The sequence below is a fragment of the Zootoca vivipara genome, chromosome 8 (assembly GCF_965207765.1).
Source record: "Zootoca vivipara chromosome 8, rZooViv2.hap1.1, whole genome shotgun sequence".
NCBI lineage: Eukaryota > Metazoa > Chordata > Lepidosauria > Squamata > Lacertidae > Zootoca > Zootoca vivipara.
The window spans coordinates 55,375,217-55,400,296 of NC_142591.1; the positions used below are offsets into that span (position 1 = coordinate 55,375,217).

At 42.3% G+C, this 25,080-nt stretch overlaps 1 protein-coding gene across 9 annotated transcripts in view; it reads left to right on the plus strand.

The window, feature by feature from the left end:
* SULF1 (sulfatase 1) overlaps positions 1 to 25,080 on the plus strand; it is a 98,101-nt gene that overhangs the window by 28,391 nt on the left and 44,630 nt on the right. For 8 of the 9 annotated variants that reach the window (XM_060277756.2, XM_060277762.2, XM_088675593.1 and 5 more), the window contains 2 exons: positions 17,892 to 18,127; positions 20,997 to 21,236. In XM_060277756.2, the coding sequence (XP_060133739.1) occupies positions 17,956 to 18,127; positions 20,997 to 21,236 (412 nt within the window). In that variant the 5' untranslated portion in view covers positions 17,892 to 17,955. Of the gene's footprint in view, positions 1 to 9,910; positions 9,931 to 17,891; positions 18,128 to 20,996; positions 21,237 to 25,080 lie in introns of those variants that run through there. The other variant, XM_088675590.1, reaches the window with a different exon arrangement.

Here is a 25,080-nt window from a genome sequence, read left to right on the forward strand (position 1 = left end):
GGAGAAAGAATCATGTGCTGTGTTCCCTTGCTTTTTCCCCCTAAGCTGGTGTTTCACCTTTTTTATGTTTCAATGGATATGTTAACTGTTTTCCATATGTATGGCTGGTTATGTGTACAACTCTCTACGAAAGAATTAATATGTTATTGTTTGCTCATATAGAAACTATATACTCCCCTCCCCCCTAAATAAAGTTAGATGTCGATTCATTTACATCATGGTATACACTTAGCTCTATTTCGGCTCTGTGCCATCATGGGACTGTCTCTGTTCTCCTAAAATTTGGGGTGGTTTTGTCTGTAAAAATTAAACCATTCAAGTTATGCAAAGGGGTGGTTTCTAAACAGACCTATTTAACAGGGTTATGCTCTACAAAACAAACCTGAATCAGGACCTTTTTTATGGGAAGCCTGGAGGCAGGGATGTCCACAGTGAATTCCTTGCTACTGAATAGGACACAGGGATGCCAGCTCCTAAATGTTTTTTGCTTATTTTATAATATTTCTTACCCATCCTTTATCCTGCAGCAGTAGAATATATAGGTATAAAAACAGGTTTAAACATTACAATTATTGCATCAGTCATTCGCCATAAAAATAGCAATTTTGCATTCTGAGCTAAACACTGTTTCTGACAAATAATAGTTCCAAGCTCCAATAATGTGGAGATCACCTTCTCCCCCACAGTACTTAATTAATCATTTCTACAGTTTTATATCAGCATGCTCAATCTTTTTGGCTGCAAGGTACTTACAGTAATACCATGAAAGCTGGCAAGGGTATAAGGTTTCCCCTTGCATCTAATAAAAAATGTAGTTCGGTTACTTGCAGTATCTTCACTGCAGGCTTGCTATCAGAAGAGAAGCATACACAGTCCTTATTCATAAGCTTTTACTCATAGTGTCAGACCAATACATGAGTGGTAAGCAGGGCAATGTCAAGTACATAGCTGCCAAGTTATCCCTTTTTTTTAAGGGATTTTCCCTTATGCTGAATAGGCTTCCTCGTGAGAAAAGGGAAAACTTGGCAGCTATGCAAGTAGCGAAGCCCCTTTGGTTGTGCATGCTGGTTGGTGCCTGCAACCACAGCTGGAATGACTGCAGGGAGGTGATGTTTGCATGTCCGGCTGTATATGTAAAGGCCTCTACCTGATCTGGAACCCTGAACAATAGGGGGTCCCAGATTGCATGGAAGCTTTCACACACAAAGCTGTGTGTGCAAAAGTCCCATCCTTGCAGATACTTGCATTGTACACAGGACAGGAGGAGGAGCTGGTTGGCAAACCTGACATCAGAGTCATGGCTACTTTGTGCAGCCTCAAAATGTGTGTAAAAACAATGGAATAGTGCTAAGATCTGGCTTATGGTTTTTAAAAGGTGTCATGATGGATGAGAAGAAGTGTTGTACTAGTGTTTCACGTGCACTACAGTGTTGTGTCAATGGAGCCTCAGTTCACCTTGCTACTGTGTCGGCTACAACCACTATTGACGGGTGTTGTTCAGCTGTGTCTGTTGACGCCAACTATTTCATGCTAACCTGTTGCATAGTATAGAATTTGGCAGAAAAGGAAGACGGTAAAATGCACACTAAGATGACTATCATCTTTGCAGCTTCCTAAAGGTATTTTGAGCACCACCTAATATGTCAGAAAAGTGCTAGAATGTTGTAGCAAATGGTAGCTAGTGTAGCAAAATGGAAACTAAATTTGTTGTCAAGACAAAAATAGTTACTGCAGAGTAGCAGAATACACTCTGTGTACCACTGTGCCATCTATCTACAGGATAAAAACATTAGTTTGAATGTTAATCATTAAGACTAAATTTGCATTCCTCTCAAGCACTTTTAAAGTACTACAGCATTCTAAAAATGCTTTCACTATGTAGAGTCCTTGATTGTTCTGGGTTAAAAATGAAACCCAACTTTTCATGGATTAGCTATTATGCTTTAGATAATGTTTTGTACAATGTTTTAGTCTCCTTACCGAAGACAGTATCTCAGAGGACAATTTCCTATTTTTGCTTACAGCAACTAGAAATGCTTGATTTCCCCAAGTGATACTGGGGATATGAAGTGCTTGACACCTGAACTTGTAGCACACAGTTAGCGTAGCTAAATCATTCTTAGAAATAAAATCTTGGTGTATAGGGGATTTCTGTGGCTGGCTTTATCAGAGCCAGAACGTGACTAATTGTCTCTCTGAAAGACACCTACTTATAGCAGGAGGTTAAACATCAAAGACATTAAGTGAAGACCGAGAACCACTGGACAACTAGATTGCTTCCTTCCTAATCCTGCAATTATTTTTACTACATCAGCAGTGAGGGACAAAGGAAAGCAATTTCACATATAGGAAGCTGGCCTTATTGCCTTGGCAGTAGAGATCATAAGCAGAGTAGGCTGCAAGGGACATTCAGTTGTTAAAAGTGCTGTTATTGCAGAAGGATTTGAGCTCCTGGTGTACTGTAATGTCCTCTTGTTGAAAGAAGGAAGCAGGGTGGTATGAAATGTTTAATTGCTCTGAGTACCATGCATTAAAATGCCTTGAGCTCATTATGAAAGCACAAACTGGACTATTTATAAATATAATTAGCTGTCAAAGTCCTCGGTAAAAGATCAATTCTGGAGCCAAAATGAATGGGTAGTGATTAGAAGAGGTATCCATTGACATACAATTGGGTGAGACACTGAGAGGGATTCAGAGAAGTTTCAAGAAATGGTTATGTTGTGAAAGCTTACAAAAGCTGATAAATAGGCAGGAAGAGTCAAGGAAAGGGACATCATGGTTTTTAGAGTGTGTGTGAGATAAAGAGAGAGGGAATGTGATTTGTAAGCCTATGGGTATGGTCTCTATGGTGCTTTTATAAATATCTCGGCACACACTGCCAAATTAATGAACTGAAGAAGTCCATTCCTACCTCTCCCTCCACCTTTAGGGTCAAGTCATGCATTCCATTAGCCCTCTAAAAACAATATTTCAGAGAACCACCAATAGGTAAGTGGAGATGGTCTATTTCTCCCTCTCATAGCACACACACACCTGCACACCTTGTATAGTTGGAATGCTAGTGCTTCCACACACTATTGTCATATGGGCAGGACTTTGGGACAGATACCCAGGCTTCCAGTCAGCAGAATGAACAGGTTCCCCAAGCCCAGCAGCAGAGCTAACTCAATACTGGCTACAATATGCAGTAAGTGGAATAAAAAAACCTTTATACCCCCACCCTTCATAAGAGCATTAAGTCACAAGTAGGGAGAATGCCACTGTCAGGCTTCTGATAGGCATCTAGTTGGGCACTGTGACAACAGAATGCTAGACCAGATGGACCTGATCCAGCAGGCTCTTTGTCTGTTCTTAAGTCTGAAATTACCCAACTGCATCATTGGTGAGACATATGCTTCTATTTCATTCATTCATTCATTCATTCATTCATTCATTCACACACACACCCTCTGCCATAGACGCAAGATGCTGATATTTTGTATAGTGCAATCATTTAAATGCACAATGAATTTTTTAGTCCTGATCATGTTTGTTTTCACAGCAACCCCATGAATAAGTTCATTGTTACCTTTAGGGCGGCAGTGTTTACTTGATTGATCTAATGAATTAACAGCATTTTGTTTGACTGTCTGCAAAAGTGGCCTCCGTTCATAAGGCAACAGTAAATTTTTTAACTTCTAATATAATTTTTATAGAAACTGCAGGTGGTACAATTATTGCTGTGATACCAGGTGTATTTTTAAAATTAAAATTACTGCTGTATTTTTTTCTTAAATGCAGATTTAATTGATTAATTATAGGGGTTTCAGCTTATCTTAACTGGTGATAGCCTTACCTATTTTCTGGTTTGTAGTTGGGATTTGAGGTTGAGAAGAGGAGGGAGGCAAAGAGCTTGTCCTTTTAAGGAACATGTGTCTAGAAGTGTTTAAAGAACATGACAAGAACCTGCTGGACCAGGCCAATGACCCATCTATTTTACTGTACTGTATATTTTGTTTTTAATATGCCGTTTGCCTATTACTGTGCCTTTGGCACAGTAGTGGTGCCAATGTGGTGTAGTGGTTAAGAGTGGTAGACTCGTAATCTGGGGAACCGGGTTTATGTCTCCGCTCCTCCACATGCAGCTGCTGGGTGACCTTGGGCTAGTCACACTTCTCTGAAGTCTCTCAGCCCCACTCACCTCACAGAGTGTTTGTTGTGGGGGATGGAAGGGAAAGGAGAATGTTAGCCACTTTGAGACTCCTTCGGGAAGTGATAAAGCGGGATATCAAATCTCTTCTTTGGGCCAAAAGCATAAAATAAATGAATCACAATGATGCCAGAGTCTATAGAATTTGACCTCTTGTGTCACTAGCTCAGCAAGTGCAGTACCTTTTTCAACCAGCTGAATTGGTGGTGCCCAAGTGCAGCAGACTTCCTCTTCTGGCAAACAATAGCAGTGGTGCTTTAGTCTCACTCCCACTCCCTGATTTGAGAACCCACTACCACCAGCCATTTACAGTCAAAAGCGAAATAAACTCTGACAGTTTTTGCCTCTTTTCTTTCATACAGACTGGCCCTCTGCTCCAGAATAGGCCTCCTGGAAGACCAGCCAAGATGGAAATGCAATGGCTTTTGCCTTTTTAAGAAAATGAGGTCACTGTTGTAGGACTACCACAAATGAGCTATTTTAATTACCCCAATAGTGACAAGGAAGCACAGGGCAATATCCCATAGATGCTTTACACCAGCGCAAGAATTGACACTTGTGCAATGACAGTTTCTTCTCTCTCTCCCCTGGCATCCCTCCCCCCCAAAAAACCAGTTATAGGTGTTTCCCCGACCCTCCAGAGAAGGTTTGGGGGAAGTGTGGGGCACATGGGAGAGGGGGGAGGTTCAGTTGTTCAAGTGCAAATCCTTTCACTGACAGCACACATGATGTCACCCACTTTACCAAAGCTGAAAAATCCAAGGAGATATGGCGAGCCCATTACTATGAGGGATGCAAGTGAGGCTAAAATGTAGATCATGTCTGGAAGATATCTATGTGAAGCAATTTCGAAAGGGAAGAGGCTCTGTGTTAATAAGTTTGTACCTGGTACAGTGGAATGATGCTTGAACACTGACTGTGTCGATGTGTATTTAATGTGGCGTCATGCTTGCTTGCGTTATATAGTTTAAAATGTTCATGGTCTCACATTCGTGGAAGTGTTGCACTGACGTGATTCCAGTGGCTCAGGTGCTACATCACTCTGTAACAGCAAAAAGGCAACAAGTGCTGATAATGCTTATTTTCCAGACTGCCAATGTAACATGGCACAGTAAAATGCATGCCAACCAAGTCATTCTAATTGCATTCAAATGGTGGGGGTATCGTTTTGAATGAAAATGGCTGCTTCTCATTATCGTCTGTGGCATATTCAAAAACCCCTTTAAAAAGGTTGTTAGACAAAATGCATGCATCACTCTTGAAAGCAGCCATCGAAACTCTTCTTGTCAGACAGCATCTTTTGGCTTGGCCTGTATCTGTTCTATATCAGTGACTAACAGGTGGAAAATGATGGTGGAGCGTTTACATGCCAACCGAGTCCTGTTGTTTTGGAGTGACGAAGAGTCTTTTTCCATGAGAATTTGTTTTCCTTTCAGAGAGACCGAGAATAAAGAGCCAGGGCAGTAATAAAAGCTAAATTCCGTTTCAGCAATCTGATATCCAAGCCTGATTGTAAAATTAATTCAGTCTTTCAGAGGTCAGTGTGTAATACTTGAAAAAATTGATGTCATGCATAATTAGCAAGCAGTGTACTGTGCGATAGACCACATTGCTTCTGTAGTCACTCATATTAAAATACTTCATAGAGCATAATAATAAATACCATCGCTTGTCAGATGGGCAAGATGTTTCGTTTCCCTTCCATCTAACTTAAAAGAAGTCAGATCTTAAGTCTATGGTCATTACGTGAAGTATGTGCGTTTAAAAGCATGCGATAATGGCAAATGTGACTACATAAACAAAACATTTTTGAAGTGCATAAGCCAGTTCATGTGTTGAATTAGGAACAAAGCAAATGGGTTCGAAATATGGCAGGAAGCCAAGAGCATTTGGGGTGTTGGGATTTGAGAACTTTCAGTGCGTGCTGTGGGTGTGATGTTCATTGTGGAGGCAGCAGTGGTAGGGAATACATCTGCTGCTATGATAGTGCACTAAGTCTTAACATAAAAGGCTAGCAGGAAGTCTAATGTGCTGAATCTTTAATGTCATTGTAGCAGGTAAACATAAATAAGAAGCTGTCTAATGCTTAGACTGGTGATCTGAGCAACCCAGTGCTGGCTATCTCAATTGGCCATCGGCTTTGAGCAGTGTTAGAAACTCAGATATATAACTTAATTGCTAAATTGCACCTTAAGCCTAGGTTGCAGTTGCCACAACGGAATGTCTAGGCATTTTTTTGTGGTGGAATTATTATTACTTATTAAAAATAATTTCAGTTCTATACCGCCTTCTATTTTAAAGGGGGGGGGAAGCTCCAAGCAGTTTACAACACATTAAAACATCAAATAAAACAATCCAGAATAAAACAAATTAAAGTTTCCAATCCCCCACACCCAGTGCTAAAACAGTTTTCCAGTCCATATTATAGAAAAATTGGGCCTGGGAGTTAATATCGTACAGAACCCTTAACAGTCTGAACTTCACTAGATGTATATGGTAGAGAACAAAAACTATTGGGTTTGTTTAAGTGTTTTGTTTTTATTCTGTTTTGGTTTATAAAATATTTATGAGTAAGCCACCCTGAGCACTTTCTTGCTTGAAGGTTGAAGGGGTAGACAGACATTTTAGAAATGTAAATTAATAAAATGTAACCATTAGCCTCGTTCAGTGGTAAAGCGTCTCTACTTTGCTTGCCGAAGGTCCTTGTCACCACCTTTCAAAATGGATCTCCGACGACTGGGATGGGAAAGACTTCTACCTAAAATTCGGCAGAGTTGAAAATGTTATAATTAGGATAAGGCGTGTACACACACACACACACACACACACACACACCTATATTTGAAATATATAGTTTGTGCATGTAATAATTTTTAATGCTTGAAGATTATAGATTGGCACTCTGATCCCAACTATTTGTGCTGGCAACGCTGGCGTAATCCATTGAAGCTGGAAGGGCATGGTTTCCATCCTATTCATTTATTTCCAGCCCCCCTTAGGATCAAGCACTTACATGCTCTGACAAACTGCTTAAATTGAAACAGGTGTGCAGCTGTGATCTCTTTGGGCAGGCTAATGACCTTAGGTGGTTGTTTGTCTAAGTTCTTGCAGGATCAGACCCAAATGTAAGTTAAACTGCACCTGTATTTATAAGCCGTATCTCTTGGAAGCATTTTAAATGACTAACATTATGTTTTTTCACCTGGTCTGATTATTCTGGTATGCAGATTCTGGAATGCTGCTATTTCTCCTGGCAGTGGATCATGAGCATTGTGGAGGCCGCATTCTTGGGTTCGTTGTACCAGGTCAATTACAGGTCACAAAAATGTTCTTCCAAGAATTTGATGGACCATTAGAGTCCGTCAAAGATCCAGGAGAATTTTAAAATAATATATAGAGGTATGGAAAATGGGACTGTTGTTTGGAGACTTATGAACTATTCTGGGGACAAATGGATAACAAAAAACAAAAACAAAAAATGGGATGACAACAATTTATAATGTCTAAGATTCTGGTTGAAATATAAAAATGATGTCTATGTTTCTTGAAGCTTTGATAATCCTGACTTGAGACTCTTTCCTGATTCAGTGAATTCTAGATAGGTAATTTTTACAGTCCATTTTTAAATGATGTATTACACAGCTGAGCAGAGGCCCAGCAAAACTATGCCGTTTATAAAGAGGATGTGAAAATAGCCTAAATTCCCGTAAACACAAAGGTAATTGTTTATGGCTGGGAAAGATCTGAAGAGTTTTGTCATGTATTTCCGGGTAGCTGCTAAAATTGGGCCAAGACTAACTTTTTTTTTCTTTTTCAAAAAGTTGAAAGTTAAAATCCTGGGTTACTTTTCCTAATGAGTTAACAAGAACTCACTGGATGTATCATGACACATCTCCATTTTAATAAGCATATCCATAACTGATATTTTAGCTCTGAAGGACAATAGACACTGAATTCAATCACGAGCACACTGCCTTAATAATCTCCAATATAACATCAGGTTTTAATAAGCCTCCTGTTTGCAAGCACACATGTGCTTAAGACTGCCTGGAAACCAAATCAGCAGAGAGAAGGGATTACTTTAGATTACCCTGAAATATGCATTGTTTGAAATGGCCTCTGGTGGCCAGCTTTCATGAATGGCTGATTTTACTTGTGGGGCACGTCATCTGGCTTAATTATATCAACATCCTTTTGTGTGGCAAGTGCAATTCTCAGCGAGTTGAAATATGAACCTCTGAAACAAAGCAAATTGGACAGCGAGAAAACAAAGTTAGGAAAAGTGTGTTAAAAGCTCACATCAGAGTTGTTTGTAAAAGCTCTCCTTTTTGCTGAAAGACGTATTAGAACTTTCTCTTGGATTGTTTCATGTCACATATGGTTAATATAAACCTAAAGCTTGGCACACTTTAACTCTTGATGAGGCCTATAAACTAACTGGCACAGAAGAATGGTCTTAATCCAGCCACTTTAAATATTTCTTTGCTTCTCATGCCGAAAGAAGGTACAGTCCAGATTTGATGTATCAGTGTAATTTTAGTTGTAATGGTTGAAAATTATGTATTTCTTGATCTTTTGGAGATCAGGTGCAATAATTCAACAACACTTAAACACTTTTTTAAAAAAAACAGAAACCCTCTTTTGATTATCACCAGCTCCAGTCATACCTACTCTTGGGAAGTGATGTGTGGGGCAATTTCCCCCAAATATTTTCCCCTCCCCCATTTTGTAAGGTCATTAGTAACAATGCATGAAGGCCAAACTGCAAATATGATATTATGCAAGCTTGGCTGTTTTAAATTTGTAGCTTTGTTCACTAAATGCAAATAAACATGCTGAATTGGAACACTTTGTATGTCATGGGGGGGGGACTGATGCAAACTAAAAATTATTGCAATTTTCCCAGGGGAAAAATTCAGGAAATATTCCTATTTTATTCTTTAGGAAATCTACATTGCCGCCATTTGTCAGAGTGAAGTGGGCACTTTGGGCACTTTGAGTGCCATGAAAGGGCAGCAAATGGTTGGTCATATAATTTATTATTGTTGTGTTTTTACTGCCACTCGCAGGGAGGGGTGCTTGCGAGATCTTCAGAGGAGGATCCAGGAAGGCCAATTGGCCTGGTTCCATTCAGGATGCAGTAAACATAGTCAGATCAAGTTCCAGCAGGGCAAAGTCAAACAAGCTGAGGTGATTAGCAGGGGCAGGCAAAGCAGGGGTCACCTCAAGTGAGCTCACTCAAACAAAGCAGATTGGAGGTCCAGATAAGCATAGTCAGGCAATGCAGGGTCCAGCAAGGCAAATAAGCAAAGTGGGCAACACCCTGAATAGCTCTGAGTAGAGTGTAGCCTGGAAGACAAGACAGGCTTACATGCTGCTGCAGCAACCAGCAAACGTAGACTGAGCCTCTGCTTCTGCCCTGCCTCTGAGGAGTGGAGCCTCTGCTCTTAAAGGGGCCACTTTCTCTGGAAGTCTTCAGGCTAGAGAGACAATGGGGCATTGATGGCAGATTCTGAGGGCCAATCTATCTCCCAGTCCATTAAGTCCTCTGTATTTTTGGCCTCTTCTCATGAGAGTGAGGAGTTGGAGCCCTGGTTCACGACACCACGCGAGGAGGAGAATGCTTGCATCAATTCCCATTATCACAGTGATCGGCAAAAGAATTTCTGTCGTCATGGAAATTACGCCTTGCTTAAACTGTGGCTGCCACCTTCACATTCTGTGGATTTAATCTGAAGGTACGTACCCTTCTGAAAGGCTCTCTTATTCATGGAAGGACTGTTTCCAAGTGGAAGATGTTGTGTGAGGAAAAGCATTCCAGATCTAGAGGAAGCTCCCTGTTTGTGCAAAGTCCTTTGTAAGACATTGTAAGAGCTTATTTTCAAGTCCAATAAGTTACACATGGCAGGCTGCAGTTTCCTTATTCGGTTTCCTATACTCAACTGTAATGCAGCCCCTACTGCCTTGTAGTTGCTGGGCCCATGGAACAACACGAATTCATTTTCTCCTACCATTCATGGTTCTTTGGATCCAAGCCTAAATTTGTGAGAAAGAATATTTCCCAGGAGCTGGTTGGGAATGAAGACATGGGCAAAACCAGCCCAATGAAATGAACAAGTTTCCTTCAGTTTTAAAACAGTTGGCAGTTTTTGACTAGTTTTAAGTTGCTGCTTAGCATACACACTATGGTTATGGTGGATTAAAACGTGTGTTACATTTTTGTGCCTATGCAGAAATGTATACTTGCATAAAAGTTTATGCAGAAATCCCCTGATTGTACTTTCTTTGTTAAATTACAACATACTTTTTATGAGGTTACAAATCCCTGTGCCTGCAGTTAGACTAAATTATAGCTGGTGGGTATGATAATTTATCCCCCAGCATGGGTTAAACATCATAATTGCAGGCAGATTATATTCAGAGGTGAGAAAATAATTCTGATTGACTGATAAATATGTTGTAGATCAGACAGATAAATACAAGGCCTAGATATTTAATGGTATTCTTAGTATTCAGTATAAATCCAGTGCTTTACAACTAAGATTAATGGATTAACCTTTAAGAGGAGGCAGTAGATCGTGCTGTTCTCGACCTGCTGTACTGTAAATGCATTTTCCATGCTGAGAGGCTTGCTTTCCCATAGGAAACTGGACTGCTATCCCTGATTTTCTGAAATGATTGTTATGCTTGTTTTCCTGCAATATAAGTGCAGTGTTTGAAAAGTATTGTTGCTTACTTTTAAATCCCTTTTTTAAGGGACTCTAATAAAACCCTGAAATTGTGTATGTGCGAAAACTAGTATTTTTCAACTGTCATATGCTTTTAGAAGAAAAGTCACCTTAACTTTTAAATTTTTTTTGACCAAAATTCTACAGTATATTTCTTGTGACTTCTTATTGTATATCTTACTAGGGTCATCCTGGATAGCTCCATTGGTTAGAGCGTGGTGCTGATAATACAGCTGGATATTCCTGCATTGCAGGCAGTTGGACTAGATGTTCCTTGGGATCCCTTCCAGCTCTATGATTCTAGGGTGACCACAAAAAAGATGATAAAGCAGGATGCAGATTTAGTAATAACAATGTGCAAATGCTAATGTATATGCATATATGCGTGTTTAGAAATGATCACTGCAATTTCAAATAGAAAATTTATTTACTGTATTTATTTATTTACTGAATTTATATACCGCCCTATACCCGTACTGTATTTGTACTGTATTTGTCTCTTTCCATGTCTGTACAGTTAATCTGCTTCGTCACTTCGTCACTTACCGTCTTTCCCACATTTTAAGACACCGTCTTATAACTTTTTTTCCTCAAAAAAACACTGGGTGGCTTATTTTCAGGGAATGTCTTACCGGTATTTTTATTACATCAGGAGCAGTGCCCCTCTTGCTCCCTGACTCTTGACTGAAAGAAAATGACGGGCAACAGCCACCACCAAGCTCCATGAGAGGGAGTCTGAGGGAAGGGAGGTGTGTGCATCGCTGGCCCAGCCCTCTCTCCCCGGCCCTGGGATGTTCGTGAGGGAGGGAGGGAGGGAGCTCCTCCGAAGGGCTGCTCTCTCTCTCTCTCCTCCCAGGTGGGGACTCACTTCATAGCAATCTGCTACACTGGAGCTTCTTAAATTTAAACCAGTACAGTATAATGGAATCTATCTGTGTGATGCAGTCGTAGCAGTAGCCTATACTAAAGCAAATAAGGATCTCTACCAGCCAGCCAACTGCCCAAGACTTAAGAGCGAAAGTTCCAACAACGTAGCACTTTGTAGCACTGATAGCAAAGAGGCTACCAGCTGAGATACTGTAGAAAACAAAGAAGCCAGCTGAGCAGCAATTAAGATGGTAAATGGTAGCAATTAAGTAGCAATTGAGCCAGCAGGAAAGCGGGGTGAGATAATCTGCTGGTCCTAACAACCCATCCGTGTTTCTCTTACCCACAAAATGTTAACTTTTGTGTAGGGTGTAGGGCAGTGTTTAGCAGCTCCTAAACAGCGAGAAGGGGAAAGTCCTTAATCCCCAAGGCAAGGACTGCGCCACCAGCAGCGATCCCGGTACCGGTACAAATCCTTAAAGGGGAAGCTCTACAGACAAGCAATAGAAAGAAAAAAGAATCCTCACTTTTTAAAAGGCTATTAAAAGGGGGAAAGGTGGGGGGAAGCGAGAGGTGGGCTGTTTGTGTGTGTGTGTGTGTGTGAGAGAGAGAGAGAGAGAGAGAGGCGGGGGGGGGGGGTAGAGAGAGACGCGCACACAGAGTCTCTCCCTAAAGGGGAAGGCAGCGTCTTCAATCGCCCCTCTGTTTTCCCTCGTGCTTTCATCTTCTCTCCACCGCAAATGCCACTTTTCTCCTCTTCACCAAGTAGAGCTCACACAGCCTAGCTAAAAAAAATATTTTGGAATCCTTTTACAGGTATTTTAAAAAACGCTTACAGAAACGGGAGGGGAAATCACGAGGCTGCAGCTACGGCTCTACGGTGCATTTTTACAAGCTTTTAAAAGAAATACGTGTCTTTGGAGCGACAGTAAAATGGGGAGAGATTTTTATGGGGGGGAGTTGGCTGGCGGGAGGGGGGAAGGGTCTATCACTATGTCTTATTTTCGGGTTATGGCTTATATCGCGCAACTGCTTAGAAATCCTGCTATGTCTTATATTATGGCTACGTCTTAAAAAGGGGGAAACACGGTATAAGTCAGTGCCAGGGGCGTCTTAGCCATAGAGGCTACTGGTGCAAGGCGCCACGGCGGCAAGTTCTGGAGGGCGCTGGAGGGCGCCTCCACCATGCCGCGCCACGCACGGAGCCTCCTCAAGCCCCGCTGGCAGTGGGGAAGCCAGCCGCGAGCCTCCTGTCGGCGTGGCAGTCGGGGCTCCCTGGACGGCAGCGCTGCGCAGCCGCTTCTGCCGAGCAGGCAGAGGCAGAGCACAGCTGGCAGCGTCCCCGTCCATCGGGCCGCCCCCTCCGGCTGCCTGTTATGCCTGGCCCTGCCCGGCAGAGCGCAGATCCGGCATCGTCGTCGTCGGTCCTGCCCGCGGCAGGCAAGAAGCAGAAGGCACGCCATGGCGGCGTGGGGGGGTAGCGAGGTGGGCTGCAGAGGGACCCGAGGAAGAGGTGCTGCCTGCCCACAGTGAAGCGTGGGGGTGGGGGGGGCGCCTGAGGGATCCCTGCACCATGGCGCCAGATAACCTTAAGACGCCCCTGGTCAGTGCACCTGCTGTCATGTTTTGGGTGGGAGGCAGGACACTTCGGACTAAATAACCACAGCATTTTAATTCCACGTGAGCGATTAATTGGAAGGGTCAGAACTGTGGTGCAAGAAGTAAAGTGTCTTTTTCTTAGTGTGTTCCAGATTTTTGTTTTTTAATCACTTATGCCAAAAGCTTCTATTTGTATTGGAAGGGAAACTCCCGTGGGCTTTCAGCCCAGCTTGAGGCGGGGATTTTTGACAAGATTGTGGTGGAGAACGTGTTATTTCCGTCCACCCGCTGACATCTTGATGCTGCTTAGTGGCTATTTTCATTTTGGAAGAACATACGCATCAATTGTTCATATGCATCTAATGCCATGGCCATGTCTGCATTGGTCCTTAGAGTTGTTGCATTGTCAATGGATTGTACTAGAGCACAAATTTCCCTGTGTGCTTCCCTAGTGGAATGAAAGCAGTCCAAAAGCCGCAGGCAATGCTGCTTCCAAAATAAAGTGCTTCAGGGAGTAGTGTGTCCAGATCCAAAAGCTGTACATGAAGGGAGGTTGTAATGATGTTATTTGGGGAGAGAGGTGTGACACCCAGGCTAAAGACTTTGGTCATCACTGGCCTAAACCAATCATGCCCACAATGTGTACATATTGAATGAAGTGCAATATTTTGCATGTGGTGTAAAAACTGGAAACACTGGAAACATGATACACACTGTAATGGATCACAGGATGTCAAGCAGGCTGAGCAATCTCTTGGTGCAGTTTTCCTTTTCGCAGTTTTATAGTTCGCTCAGTGTAACTTTTGCTGTAAAGTTGATTTCTTGTAGGATCAGACTATATATGGGAAAAGGGTACATTCAAAATGCATCCCTGCTCATTCCACCTAGGAGACCTGATTACATGCCTGCCTGTACAAAAATATATTTATACTTTCTCCAAGTAGCTTATTTTTCACTTGCAGTCAATATGCTTTCATTTACCTTATGGAAGAAAGGCAACTTGTAGTCTCTTCTTGATCCTTGGACACTGCACAATGCCATACGTTCACTTGCCATGTGTGAAGAACAAGGCCTCTCTTTAATTTTTCTTGCTTTTGACTGTTTCTCAAAGACAAATTGCAGTGTCTCTGAGGACACTTGTAGACTAGGGCAAAGTAGCCAACACAAACACTACAGTACGTTCTTGTATCTCCACTGAAGCCCTATATTTTTCAGGGGTGTTTCGTTGCTTCATTTCCTTCAGGAGCTAGAAGCCGGGCAGTGAGAGGATGGCAGCTTTTAAAAAGGTTGCCTTTGAATAAATAAGTGCTCGTGCAAGTGGGACCTGGTAATCCATGTAGTGAGTAGTTGGGATTGTTGAGCCCTCCAAGCCTTTTTCAGATAACTAATAGGGGAATGAATGCACAAGAGCATAGGGAAGTGCACATGATATATGATACCTGGGCGTTTCTATGCATCATCAGGAGCCGTACCTATTCAGGTTCCCTGGTTACACAAGAGGTGTCTAGTCATGTAGAATATATTTAGAGCAGGGATCAGCCAGCCACCATGATTCTTCCCCCCCTCACACACATGTATTACATTTATATCATATTAACATAGGAGGCTGCCTTAACTTAAATAAAGCCAAAGGTCCATCTAGCTCAGTACTGTTCACACCGGCAGTGGCTTTCCAAGGTGTCAGTTAGGGGACATTCTCACCTCTACCTGGAGATGCTAGGGTTTGCACCTGGGACTTTATAAATGCAAGGTGGATGCTCTTCCACTGAGCTGCTGTTCTTCCCCATCTTTTCTGCAGAGAAATAAAGGTGGCTTGATTGCCACCTTGCTTATCCCATTTTATTCCCGTAACAGTGTTAACGCAAATTGGTATAGAGTATAGGGATTGGGTCACCCAATGAGTTTAATGGTAGGAATTGGTTTTGTAACCTAAGTGTTGCCAGGTTTCCCAAGTCCTACTCCAGCACTCTAACCCCTCCTCTATACTGGCTGATGCCACACTTGGGGGGCCCTATATTTATTTATTTTTCAACCCAGCAGTCCATGTGGTGCTGGGCAGCTGCCATCTAAATTGCACACAATGCTTCAGAGCAATGCTGTTTTGTGGAGGCATTGTGGAAAATTAAAAGGCAGGCTAGATCCAGCTTGCTGCAACCGTCAAATAAATCCTGGCGAACTTCGCTGATTGACAAGGGAACTCGCCAGAGCACACCTTGCCCCGGGCTGTAAAAAACACCTAGGTCTGTTTGGGTACAACACTATTTGGAAAAATTATCCAGGCAGTGCATCTGATCCAGGAAATGCTACACATTTTCTCTTTTCTACTCCCACATGCACCTCTTTTGACTTTATGCACTTTAAAGAGGACCCCCAGGAGAAATTTCTGTTTAGCTTTTGCACCATGTGTAAGTGGCATTGCTGTTATCAGGCAGAGAAAATACTTTATTGGTCAATAATCCTGTACTCTAGTTGGAGCAAATGTTTGGAAACAAAAATATTTTTAAGGAGAGAGAGAGAAAGAGAGCATGCTCAGACTAATTACTGACTTCCAGTCTACTTATCTGAATGTTATGTAGTCAGGGCGATAGCATTTAACTGAGCATGCAGAATCCTCCAGCATACTGCCTTTATGCTGTGATGTCAATCAGAGACTGGAATGTTTATGCATAGACAATGGAGCCCGGATTTCTTTGCTTACAGATGCTTGAAGGGTATCTTTGTTTCGTTTTTTTTAAAAAAAAACCTTCACACTCTCCTGGTGCAATTATCTCCCGAGGAGTGAGATGCATGACACTGTTTATAGGATATGTTGTGAAGTTTCAAGTAATAAGTGGGTGTGAAAAGAAAGGAAAATCCAGCATTTAAAAGATATATGTTTATTCCTGGTGGTCTGTGTCAAATTTCTCCCTAAGGAATTGCATCCCTCCTTTGTGTTTCGAAATGAGTGATGGGACCACCCCCACCCCCCTTTGCCTTCTCTGCTATGCTATGCTTCCATTTAATTAGTTCTGCTGATTTATCCCCTCCTAGTTAATGTTGCATGCCTAAATATGAAGTCTCAGGTGTGGGAGGACTGGTTGTCTGATGAGTTGTGTTCCATTCTCATTAAGGCTGGTGTCACCTCTTTTCCAAGCAGACTTTCCCATGGAGCATGCCTCCTTTCACTTCGTCTGCCTTCAAGCCCTGTCTGTATTTTATATATGGCCAATTAAGTTTCACATAAAGTTAGTATTATCGCAAGTTTCCATCGCTTGGTGGAGCCTCTGCCAATGGAGCAGAGAATGCCGGAGTATAGGTGACTAACCTTTTTAGTCACAAGGCCCATCAATCATTTTCTGTTGTGGGTTTAAGTCTGTCACAGCAAGGAGACCCCTCCTGGGGTTGCATTAGGGCATACAATAGTGGGGCTGCTTGACTGACAGCCATTGAGAAAGGGGTTCTGATAGGCTCAGTGAGCCGAATCTGGAAATGGAGAATTGGGGGCAAACGCTTGCTTAGAGTTGTCGTGCATTATAGATGATGTGCTCAGTCCCACTGCTGATTGATGAGGGACAGGGATATGGGCTTTCATGGTGCTGGGTAAGATCATCTGGACTGTCACTTAATACGAGCTCTCTGTTAAGTTGCAAACAGAAACAGAGCAGCATCAGATAATGTTAGAGATTACGGCCGATAGCCATGTCTTTATCTCTGCTTCAGAAGTGCAGGTGAGTTGGACTAAAACAGGCCTGCTGTTCTGCATGTGCCTTGGGACAGGACCTCTTGAACGGAAAAGAGATGAAAGAAATGTAGTAATGTTTATTGAAGAGAAGAAGGCAAGCCTTTGCTGATTTTCTGAAGAAGACCTGGGCCTTTCCAACCATTAGGGCATGTACTCACCGAAACCCAGTATATAAGGAGAGTGGCTTCTCTCATTCCATGCTCCCAGGAAAGGATATCTGCCATGCTACATGAGAGACATGCTGTTGAACAGGGAATTAAGAGGTTATGGATTTGAACACCACTTTTAGAGGGCTTCTTCTAAGGAGGCTCAAAATGCTTTTTACTGGATCAGTTGTTTGGTTGTAAGTCGTAGAATAATAAATTTGTAGAGTTGGAAGGGACCACGAGCATCATCTAGTCTAACCCAAGTCACTTTGGGTTACCCTGAGCAAGATAAAGTGGAATAATAATAATAATAATAATAATAATAATAATAATAATAATAATAATAGAAAATAATGAGCAGTAAAGAAAACAGAAGCATCTCTGGAAGATGGCTGTGAAGCAAACCATAATATACAGCTAGCACTAAATGTTGGAGAGGGAAAACCAAGAGCACTGCAGTTGAAAAATATCAGTACGGTATCATGTTCAAAAAGCAACATCCAGCTATAAGAACAGTTTTCTGTTCTGTCTTATGTATATTTAATCGAATGCAAGCTGAGCTTTAAGCTAGGTTTGTTTGTTTCTCTCTCTCATTTGTTCCTCTCCCTACCCCCCTTTTATCCCCTTTCATTCTCCAGAGCTTGAAAATTAAGGAACAGAAGCATTTGCAGGAGGGTTTAACTGCAGTATTGGACAGATACAATGAATCATTATTGCATTGTATTTATATGGACTGTGCTTGGCACTGAACTGTTAAGGAGCCACTGTACTACTGTCAAATCCCCAAGGTTCAGAGGACGTGTACAGCAGGAGCGGAAAAATATCAGGCCAAACATTATCCTTGTACTCACAGATGACCAAGACGTGGAGCTCGGTAAGTCTGTTAAAATTTACTGCATAATTTAACTCAGTCGTCTTTGGTTGTTTTTTTTTAAAGATCACTTTCTGCTCTGTAAATGATCCTTAACATATTTGCCTTTCCTGAACATTATTATACTTACTTGACAGATTTGTAAATCCTGCTCCAAGGGGGTGGGAATCAATTTTCTCACTGCATTTGATAATTGATTCCCATTTTGTTGAGAGGTACATTGCAGAATCAATATATGTTAATACTCAGCAACCTCTGATTAAATGAAACACTTTCTATTATTGTGTGCAGCAAGTCATGTTTGGAAAAGAAGGAAGCTGCCTGTCAACAGCAGCTAATTTTGCTAATAACGGTCCATTTTCCCATAGCATTTAAGCATTTGAAGTACTGTATCATGGAAGCATGGAGGAGAAGCCACTTAGGAAATTAGACAAGAACTGTTACTGACTTTCTCCAATGAGAACAACCATAGGAAACCAACCCCTGATTCCACCCAAATATGATTATATCAAGTGGCACCTAGTGAATAAACTATATAATGCACAATATCCATGTTGTTGTTGTTGTTTAGTCGTTTAGTCGTGTCCGACTCTTCGTGACCCCATGGACCATAATTTGCCAGGCACTCCTGCCTCCCGCAGTTTAGTCAAACTCATGTTTGTAGCTTCAAGAACACTGTCCAGCCATCTCGTCCTCTGTTGTCCCCTTCTCCTTGTGCCTTCCATCTTTCCCAACATCAGGGTCTTTTCCAGGGAGTCTTCTCTTCTCATGAGGTGGCCAAAATATTGCAGCCTCAGCTTCAGGATTTGTCCTTCCAGAGAGCACTCGGGGCTGATTTCCTTCAGAATGGATAGGTTTGATCTTCTTGCAGTCCATGGGACTCTCAAGAGTCTCCTCCATCACCAAAATTCAAAATCATCGATTCTTCGGCGATCAGCCTTCTTTATGGTCCAGCTCTCACTTCCATACATCACTACTGGGAAAACCATAGCTTTAACTATATGGACCTTTGTTGGCAAGGTGATGTCTCTGCTAGAAGCAGGCGTCTTTTAATTTCATGACTGCTGTCACCATCTGCAGCGATCAAGGAGCCCAGGAAAGTAAAATCTCTCACTGCCTCTATTTCTTCCCCTTCTATTTGCCAGGAGGTTATGGGACCAGTGGCTATGATCTTAGTTTTTTTGGTGTTGAGCTTCAGACCATATTTTGCGCTCTCCTCTTTCACCCTCATTAAAAGGTTCTTTAATTCCTCCTCACTTTCTGACATCAAGGTTGTGTCATCTGCACATCTGAGGTTGTTGATATTTCTTCCGGCAATCTTAATTCCGGCTTGGGATTCATCTAGTCCAGCCTTTCGCATGATTAATTCTGCATATAAGTTAAATAAGCAGGGAGACAATATACAACCTTGTCATACTCCTTTCCCAATTTTGAACCAGTCAGTTGTTCCATGTCCAGTTCTAACTCTAGCTTCTTGTCCCACATAGAGATTTCTCAGGAGACAGATGAGGTGATCAGGCACTCCCCTTTCTTTAAGAACTTGCCATAGTTTGCTGTGGTCGACACAGTCAAAGGCTTTTGCATAGTCAATGAAGCAGAAGTAGACGTTTTTCTGGAACTCTCTAGCTTTCTCCATTCATAGTGTGTATTCAACATTCTGTTACTTTTACACTGCTAATTTCATACAATTTGCGCACATCTTTATAATAAGCTGGACAATGATATTATACAGGCTATTACTGAAGTTGACTTTTTATGCCTATTACGTATCATTGCTGCAACAAAAGATCTTTCAAGAATGCAGTTGCATGCTACTTTATTTCTACAGTATTCTGGAGAATAGGTTGTACTTACGTGGGGCAAACACTCTCAAGGCAATTCTTTTAAAAATGTAGGATAAACACAGACAATTGGGAAACACTGGCCTGCGAGCGCTCCAATTGGAGAACAGCCTTTAACAATGGTGTCATGGATTTTGAAGATGCTCAAACTCAGGATGAAAGGGGGAAACGTGCTAAGAGCAAGGCACATTTGGCAAACCCTCACCTTGATCAACTCCCGCCTGGAAACCTCTGTCCCCACTGTGGAAGGACGTGTGGATCCAGAACTGGCCTCCACAGTCACTTACGGACTCACTGTTAAGACTGTGTTCATGGAAGACAACCTTACCTGGCTACGAGTGATTGCCAAAGAAGAAGAAGTCCTAGGATCAGAGGCACCAGCTTGCGAGGGTGATGGGAGGAGGTTACGGTTCTCATAAAGGATGCAATATTAGCAAGAATTTCCTTGCACCCCAGTAGGTATAGCCCGTGCTGGCATAGGGATGTCTGACTGTCAGAGGTGCCAGCTTGTGAGGGTGATGGAGAGGGTGACATCACACATGGGATGTCTCAATGTCGTGAGGAGCTGGGGGCCACCCTACTCCTACAGTTTCCTCCAAGGGTAGGAAACAAACCACGACATTGACTCAACTTTTAGTTCAAACCAGCAGTCATGGCTTCCCTCTTTGCCAAGCAAACCATGTGTGTTGATTTGCTCACAAAGCTAAGCCAATCCTGATGTTTGTTCTTTTCCAGCTGGGGAAAGGGAGGAGCAAAGAGGGCATGATTGAGAAGAACTGTACGTATTAATAAGCTGCTTGTTCACAGTAAGCCATAGCTTATTTTTAACAAGGGCTTTCCACAATGCGTGAACCAATTCTTTGTATCTTCTGGGAGTCTAAAATCTTACTTGGCAAATTTATAGACGAATGATCCACATGGCTGTATGGCTCTTGAAGGTAATGCCACATGCGTGAACCCACTGCTGGAGTACTAGCTGGGTTTGTTGATATAAGCTATAGCTCCTGATACAGCTCTCTTTTGTTTTTTAGGTTCTTTGCAAGTGATGAATAAAACCAGGAAGATAATGGAAAATGGAGGTGCCACTTTTGTCAATGCGTTTGTAACGACCCCAATGTGCTGCCCATCTCGTTCCTCGATGTTGACGGGAAAATATGTTCACAACCACAATGTTTATACCAACAATGAAAATTGTTCTTCTCCTTCCTGGCAAGCAACGCATGAACCACGTACCTTTGCAGTGTATCTGAACAACACTGGGTATAGGACTGGTAAGATTCCAACACCAACACCCCTTTAAAACCTTTGATTAAAAAATAACCTTGCTTTTTATTGATGTTCTTTAAAATGCCATCAGGGTTATTGTTGGAAGGCATGTGTGTGTCACAGCAACCCTGCTGAAACAAGAGCTGGGTCTTTTTGCTGCCTAAATGGGAAACCAGAGAGAACCTATGCATAGCATTTTGAGCTAAAATAATAGAATCATAGAATTGCAGAGTCACAGGGGACTCTGATGCGGGAGACTCTCCGCCACTTTCCAAGTAGTCCGTTTCATGGTCAAACAGTTCTTACCGCCAGAAAGTTATTCCTGATGTTAAATCGGAATCTTCTTTCTTGTAACTTGAATCCATTGGTTCAGGTCCTACCCTTGAGAGCAGGAGAAAGCAAGCTTGCTCCATCTTGCATGCGACAGCCCTTTCAATATATGAAGATGGCAGTGTTTGAGAGAGACCTAAACCAGGGATGTGGAACATATGGCTCTTCACATGTTGTTGAACTACACCTCCCATCTCCTTGACTATTGGCCATGCTGACTGTGGATTATGGGAGTTGAAGTCCAACTAAATCTAGAGGGCCACAGGTTCCTCATCCCTGCTATCAGCCTGTCATGGTAGGTAGATAAAAGTTTGTGTTCAGAAGCAGGTTACCTCTGAGGACTGCTGCGTTTATGGATTGCTGGAAGCTTTTAAAAGCAAATGGCTGGTCACTGTTGGAAATGAACTACTAGTCTATATTAACCTTTTGGTCAGATCTTTTAAGGTACCTCTTATGTTCTTAAGGCAGTAACAAACAACAGTGGAAAGACGTGAAGAGGTCAGGCAGAACAGATTTCTTTGGATGGCAGTGTCTGATTCCCTTTCTGAAATTATCTTGTTTAAGTCTCAACCACACTGTAACTACCTTATGTGTTTTTTATCATGACCAAAATAACTTGAAAGTTTAAGAAGTGTTCTCCTGTACGTACTGACTTTGTCAGTGGAATTTCTGTGAATTGTTGAGCCGGGGGTGGGGATGAAGCTGTCCACACTCCCCCCCCCCTCCTCCTCCTCCTCCTCCTCTTCTTCTTCTTCTTCTTCTTCCTGCAACAAGGAGTTTAATACTTTTCCAATGCAGATCTGCATGGAGCCTTTTTTGTTTTATAACTTCACTTTGTACTGGAGATCTGTTTCATGCATTATGCTGCCTACATGGCTGTCGCTGAGGGGGGAAATACCATACAGATGCCTTCTATGTGGGAAGCCCTTTGCAAATTGGCTCCAATGTGGCTCAAGCCAATTGTAAACACATTAGCAAAAGTCTTATTTTGGCTGAAAGACATTTTGCTTGTATGAGTTAAACTGGCCTGAGTGTTATGGGATCTTCAAATGATGTCCTGTGTGGAAAAACACTTATTAATATAGCAGATTGTTGCCATTATAAAACAAACATACTACATATTAATATAGCAGATTGTTCCCATTGTAACATATGAAGCAGACCAACTTATGCAGGGAACTATTTACTAGAACACTATTAGATTATAGATTGGTTTTGTCCTCACTGCCATAACTTTTTTTGAGAAAATATTTGTATACTTAAAAGCACAGGTGGTGGAGCTGTGGCTTCCAAATAGTGTTGGACCACTTTATTTGTTATTTCATTATTAAGCTGTTCTACATTTTTTTGAAAAAGTCACAGAGCTGTTTACATAAAGAGCAATGCTATTAAAATCTCAGGAACTAGGTTATCAGCTCCAAACAGAAGTGACATAATACAGCTTATCTGCTGTCCAATAGATTAGAGGTCTCAAGGGACTGTGTAAAACAACATCAAAGGCTCATAACTGGCAAAACTGCATGCTCCATGCATCCTCCACACAGAGTACTATTACAGTAATCAAGATGTAAGATTACTAGGGCATAGAACACTGTAGTAGGGCTATCTTGGTCCAGGAATGGCCATAGCTTACCAGAAAGTTGTAGCTGGACATAGGTGTTCCTATCAGCCCCAGCCAGCACAGCCAATGGCACTGCCAGCATGTGGAGGGCAGCCATTGGCTACCTCTCAACCAGGCATACAACTGTATATACACAGATGATCATGGATAATTGCTTTTACTTAACTGAAACCCTAAAATAGCTTGTATTGAACAAAGCTGCAGTAGTCTACTGAAGCATCATATACAGTAGTACTTAAAAGAGTTCAAAATGCTTAGCAAACCTTATGTTGTTACACAACTGTGTAAGTTGCAGGTGGGCAACTGAGATAGAGTGACTTGCCTACTGAATTCATGGCAGCTACTGAATTCATGGCAGAAGTGAGATTCAAACCAGAGACTTGTAGCTTAGTCTCTTAGCCGATATTCTGTGAACGCCAACTCCTCTCCACTGCCCAGGCCTCCTGCATATCTTCCTCTATGGTGCTCTTTCCGTCCCAACTTACATTATTCAACTTAACATACACTCAACAGCTTCATTCAGTTGCTATGCTATATAAACTCCACTTGGCATAAATAGCCTCTCAAGTAGTGAATGCCTCTTCCTTGAAGGACGTTGGCGTTTGTTCTGTTCTGTTGGTATGCTCTGTTTTCTCCGTTACCTGGTTGCGGGAATCACAAGAGGGGAGAGCACTGCTGTGAATGTAAGAAGAACCCAGCTGGATCAGGCCAATGGCTCACCTACTCCAGCATCCTGTTCTCCCGGTGGCCAACCAGATCCTGTGGGAAACCCACAAGCAGGACCCCAAGGGCATGTTTGGATCCAGAGCCCTTTGTGTTCTTTGGTTTTACGTCAAGAACTCCATTGAAATTAGTTGGGCAATCCCTGGGGAGAGGAATCCCCCTGCGTCACGCCCCCACAAATAGCTGGAGCAAGCCAAACTTGGGGAGTGTTTTGGGCATGGAGTGGCTTCTACAAGTCACTTTAAAAAAAGAAACACACGAGCACTTGTTTCAAAGGAGTATGCCTGTGATTGAAGCAATTATGAGAACTGCAAGCCAGTGTTTAGGAGTGTTGCAATTAAAGGGTCCCCTGGGGAATCAGACACATTATCACAGGCGGCTTCTGTGTGCAGACGCTGGAATGACATTGGAAAGTCAGCTTTCGTTTGAAACATACTACATGGAAAAGCAACCACGGCCCATTAGCGGCTAAAACAAACCAAAAAAGGTCTAAAAACTTTAGGATTGTAGCCAACTAAGTTCCACTCAGAATAGACCCTGCCTCCACCTACTTCAAGATACACACATTGCCCAAACTTGCAGTTCAGTCTTTCAGCATTGGTGCCGGGACAGTGTCGTCCACCGCACAGCATGACATCAGGCTAGCTTGGGGGGCACAGTGTAGGCTGGACGGCACACAGCTCTATCCTCAAACACGTCACCACCAGTTATCACCACTCGGCCCCTGTCACCTGATGTACCTTCCTAACGATAGGGACAGCCCGGCTAAACATAGGATATTACTGAGCTATGCCATTTTATTTTCTGCTTTCCTTTGAGACTTCTCAATCAGCTGCTTAGGAAAACAAGTTTAAGGAAGCACAGTGTAATTCTTCCTTGACCAATTCCTCATTTGTCACCAAATGCTTCTTAATTGTCTGGGTATCAAGTATAATAATTGTTCACCTTGCGAAGGATTGCTGTTTACACAAGCTCAATTAGGCATAGTCAAAGAGAGTGCCATTATTCTGAGCTGGCAAAGTATGTTACATGTGCTTAAACAATGGCACTGTGTCCTGGGAACAGTTAGCAAAACTGCCAGTATTGCAGATAAAATCTGTCTCATTAAAATGCAAAAATCTACATTTATCTTTGCTATTATCCCTGTGGGCACCATTAGATACAATAATGAAAAG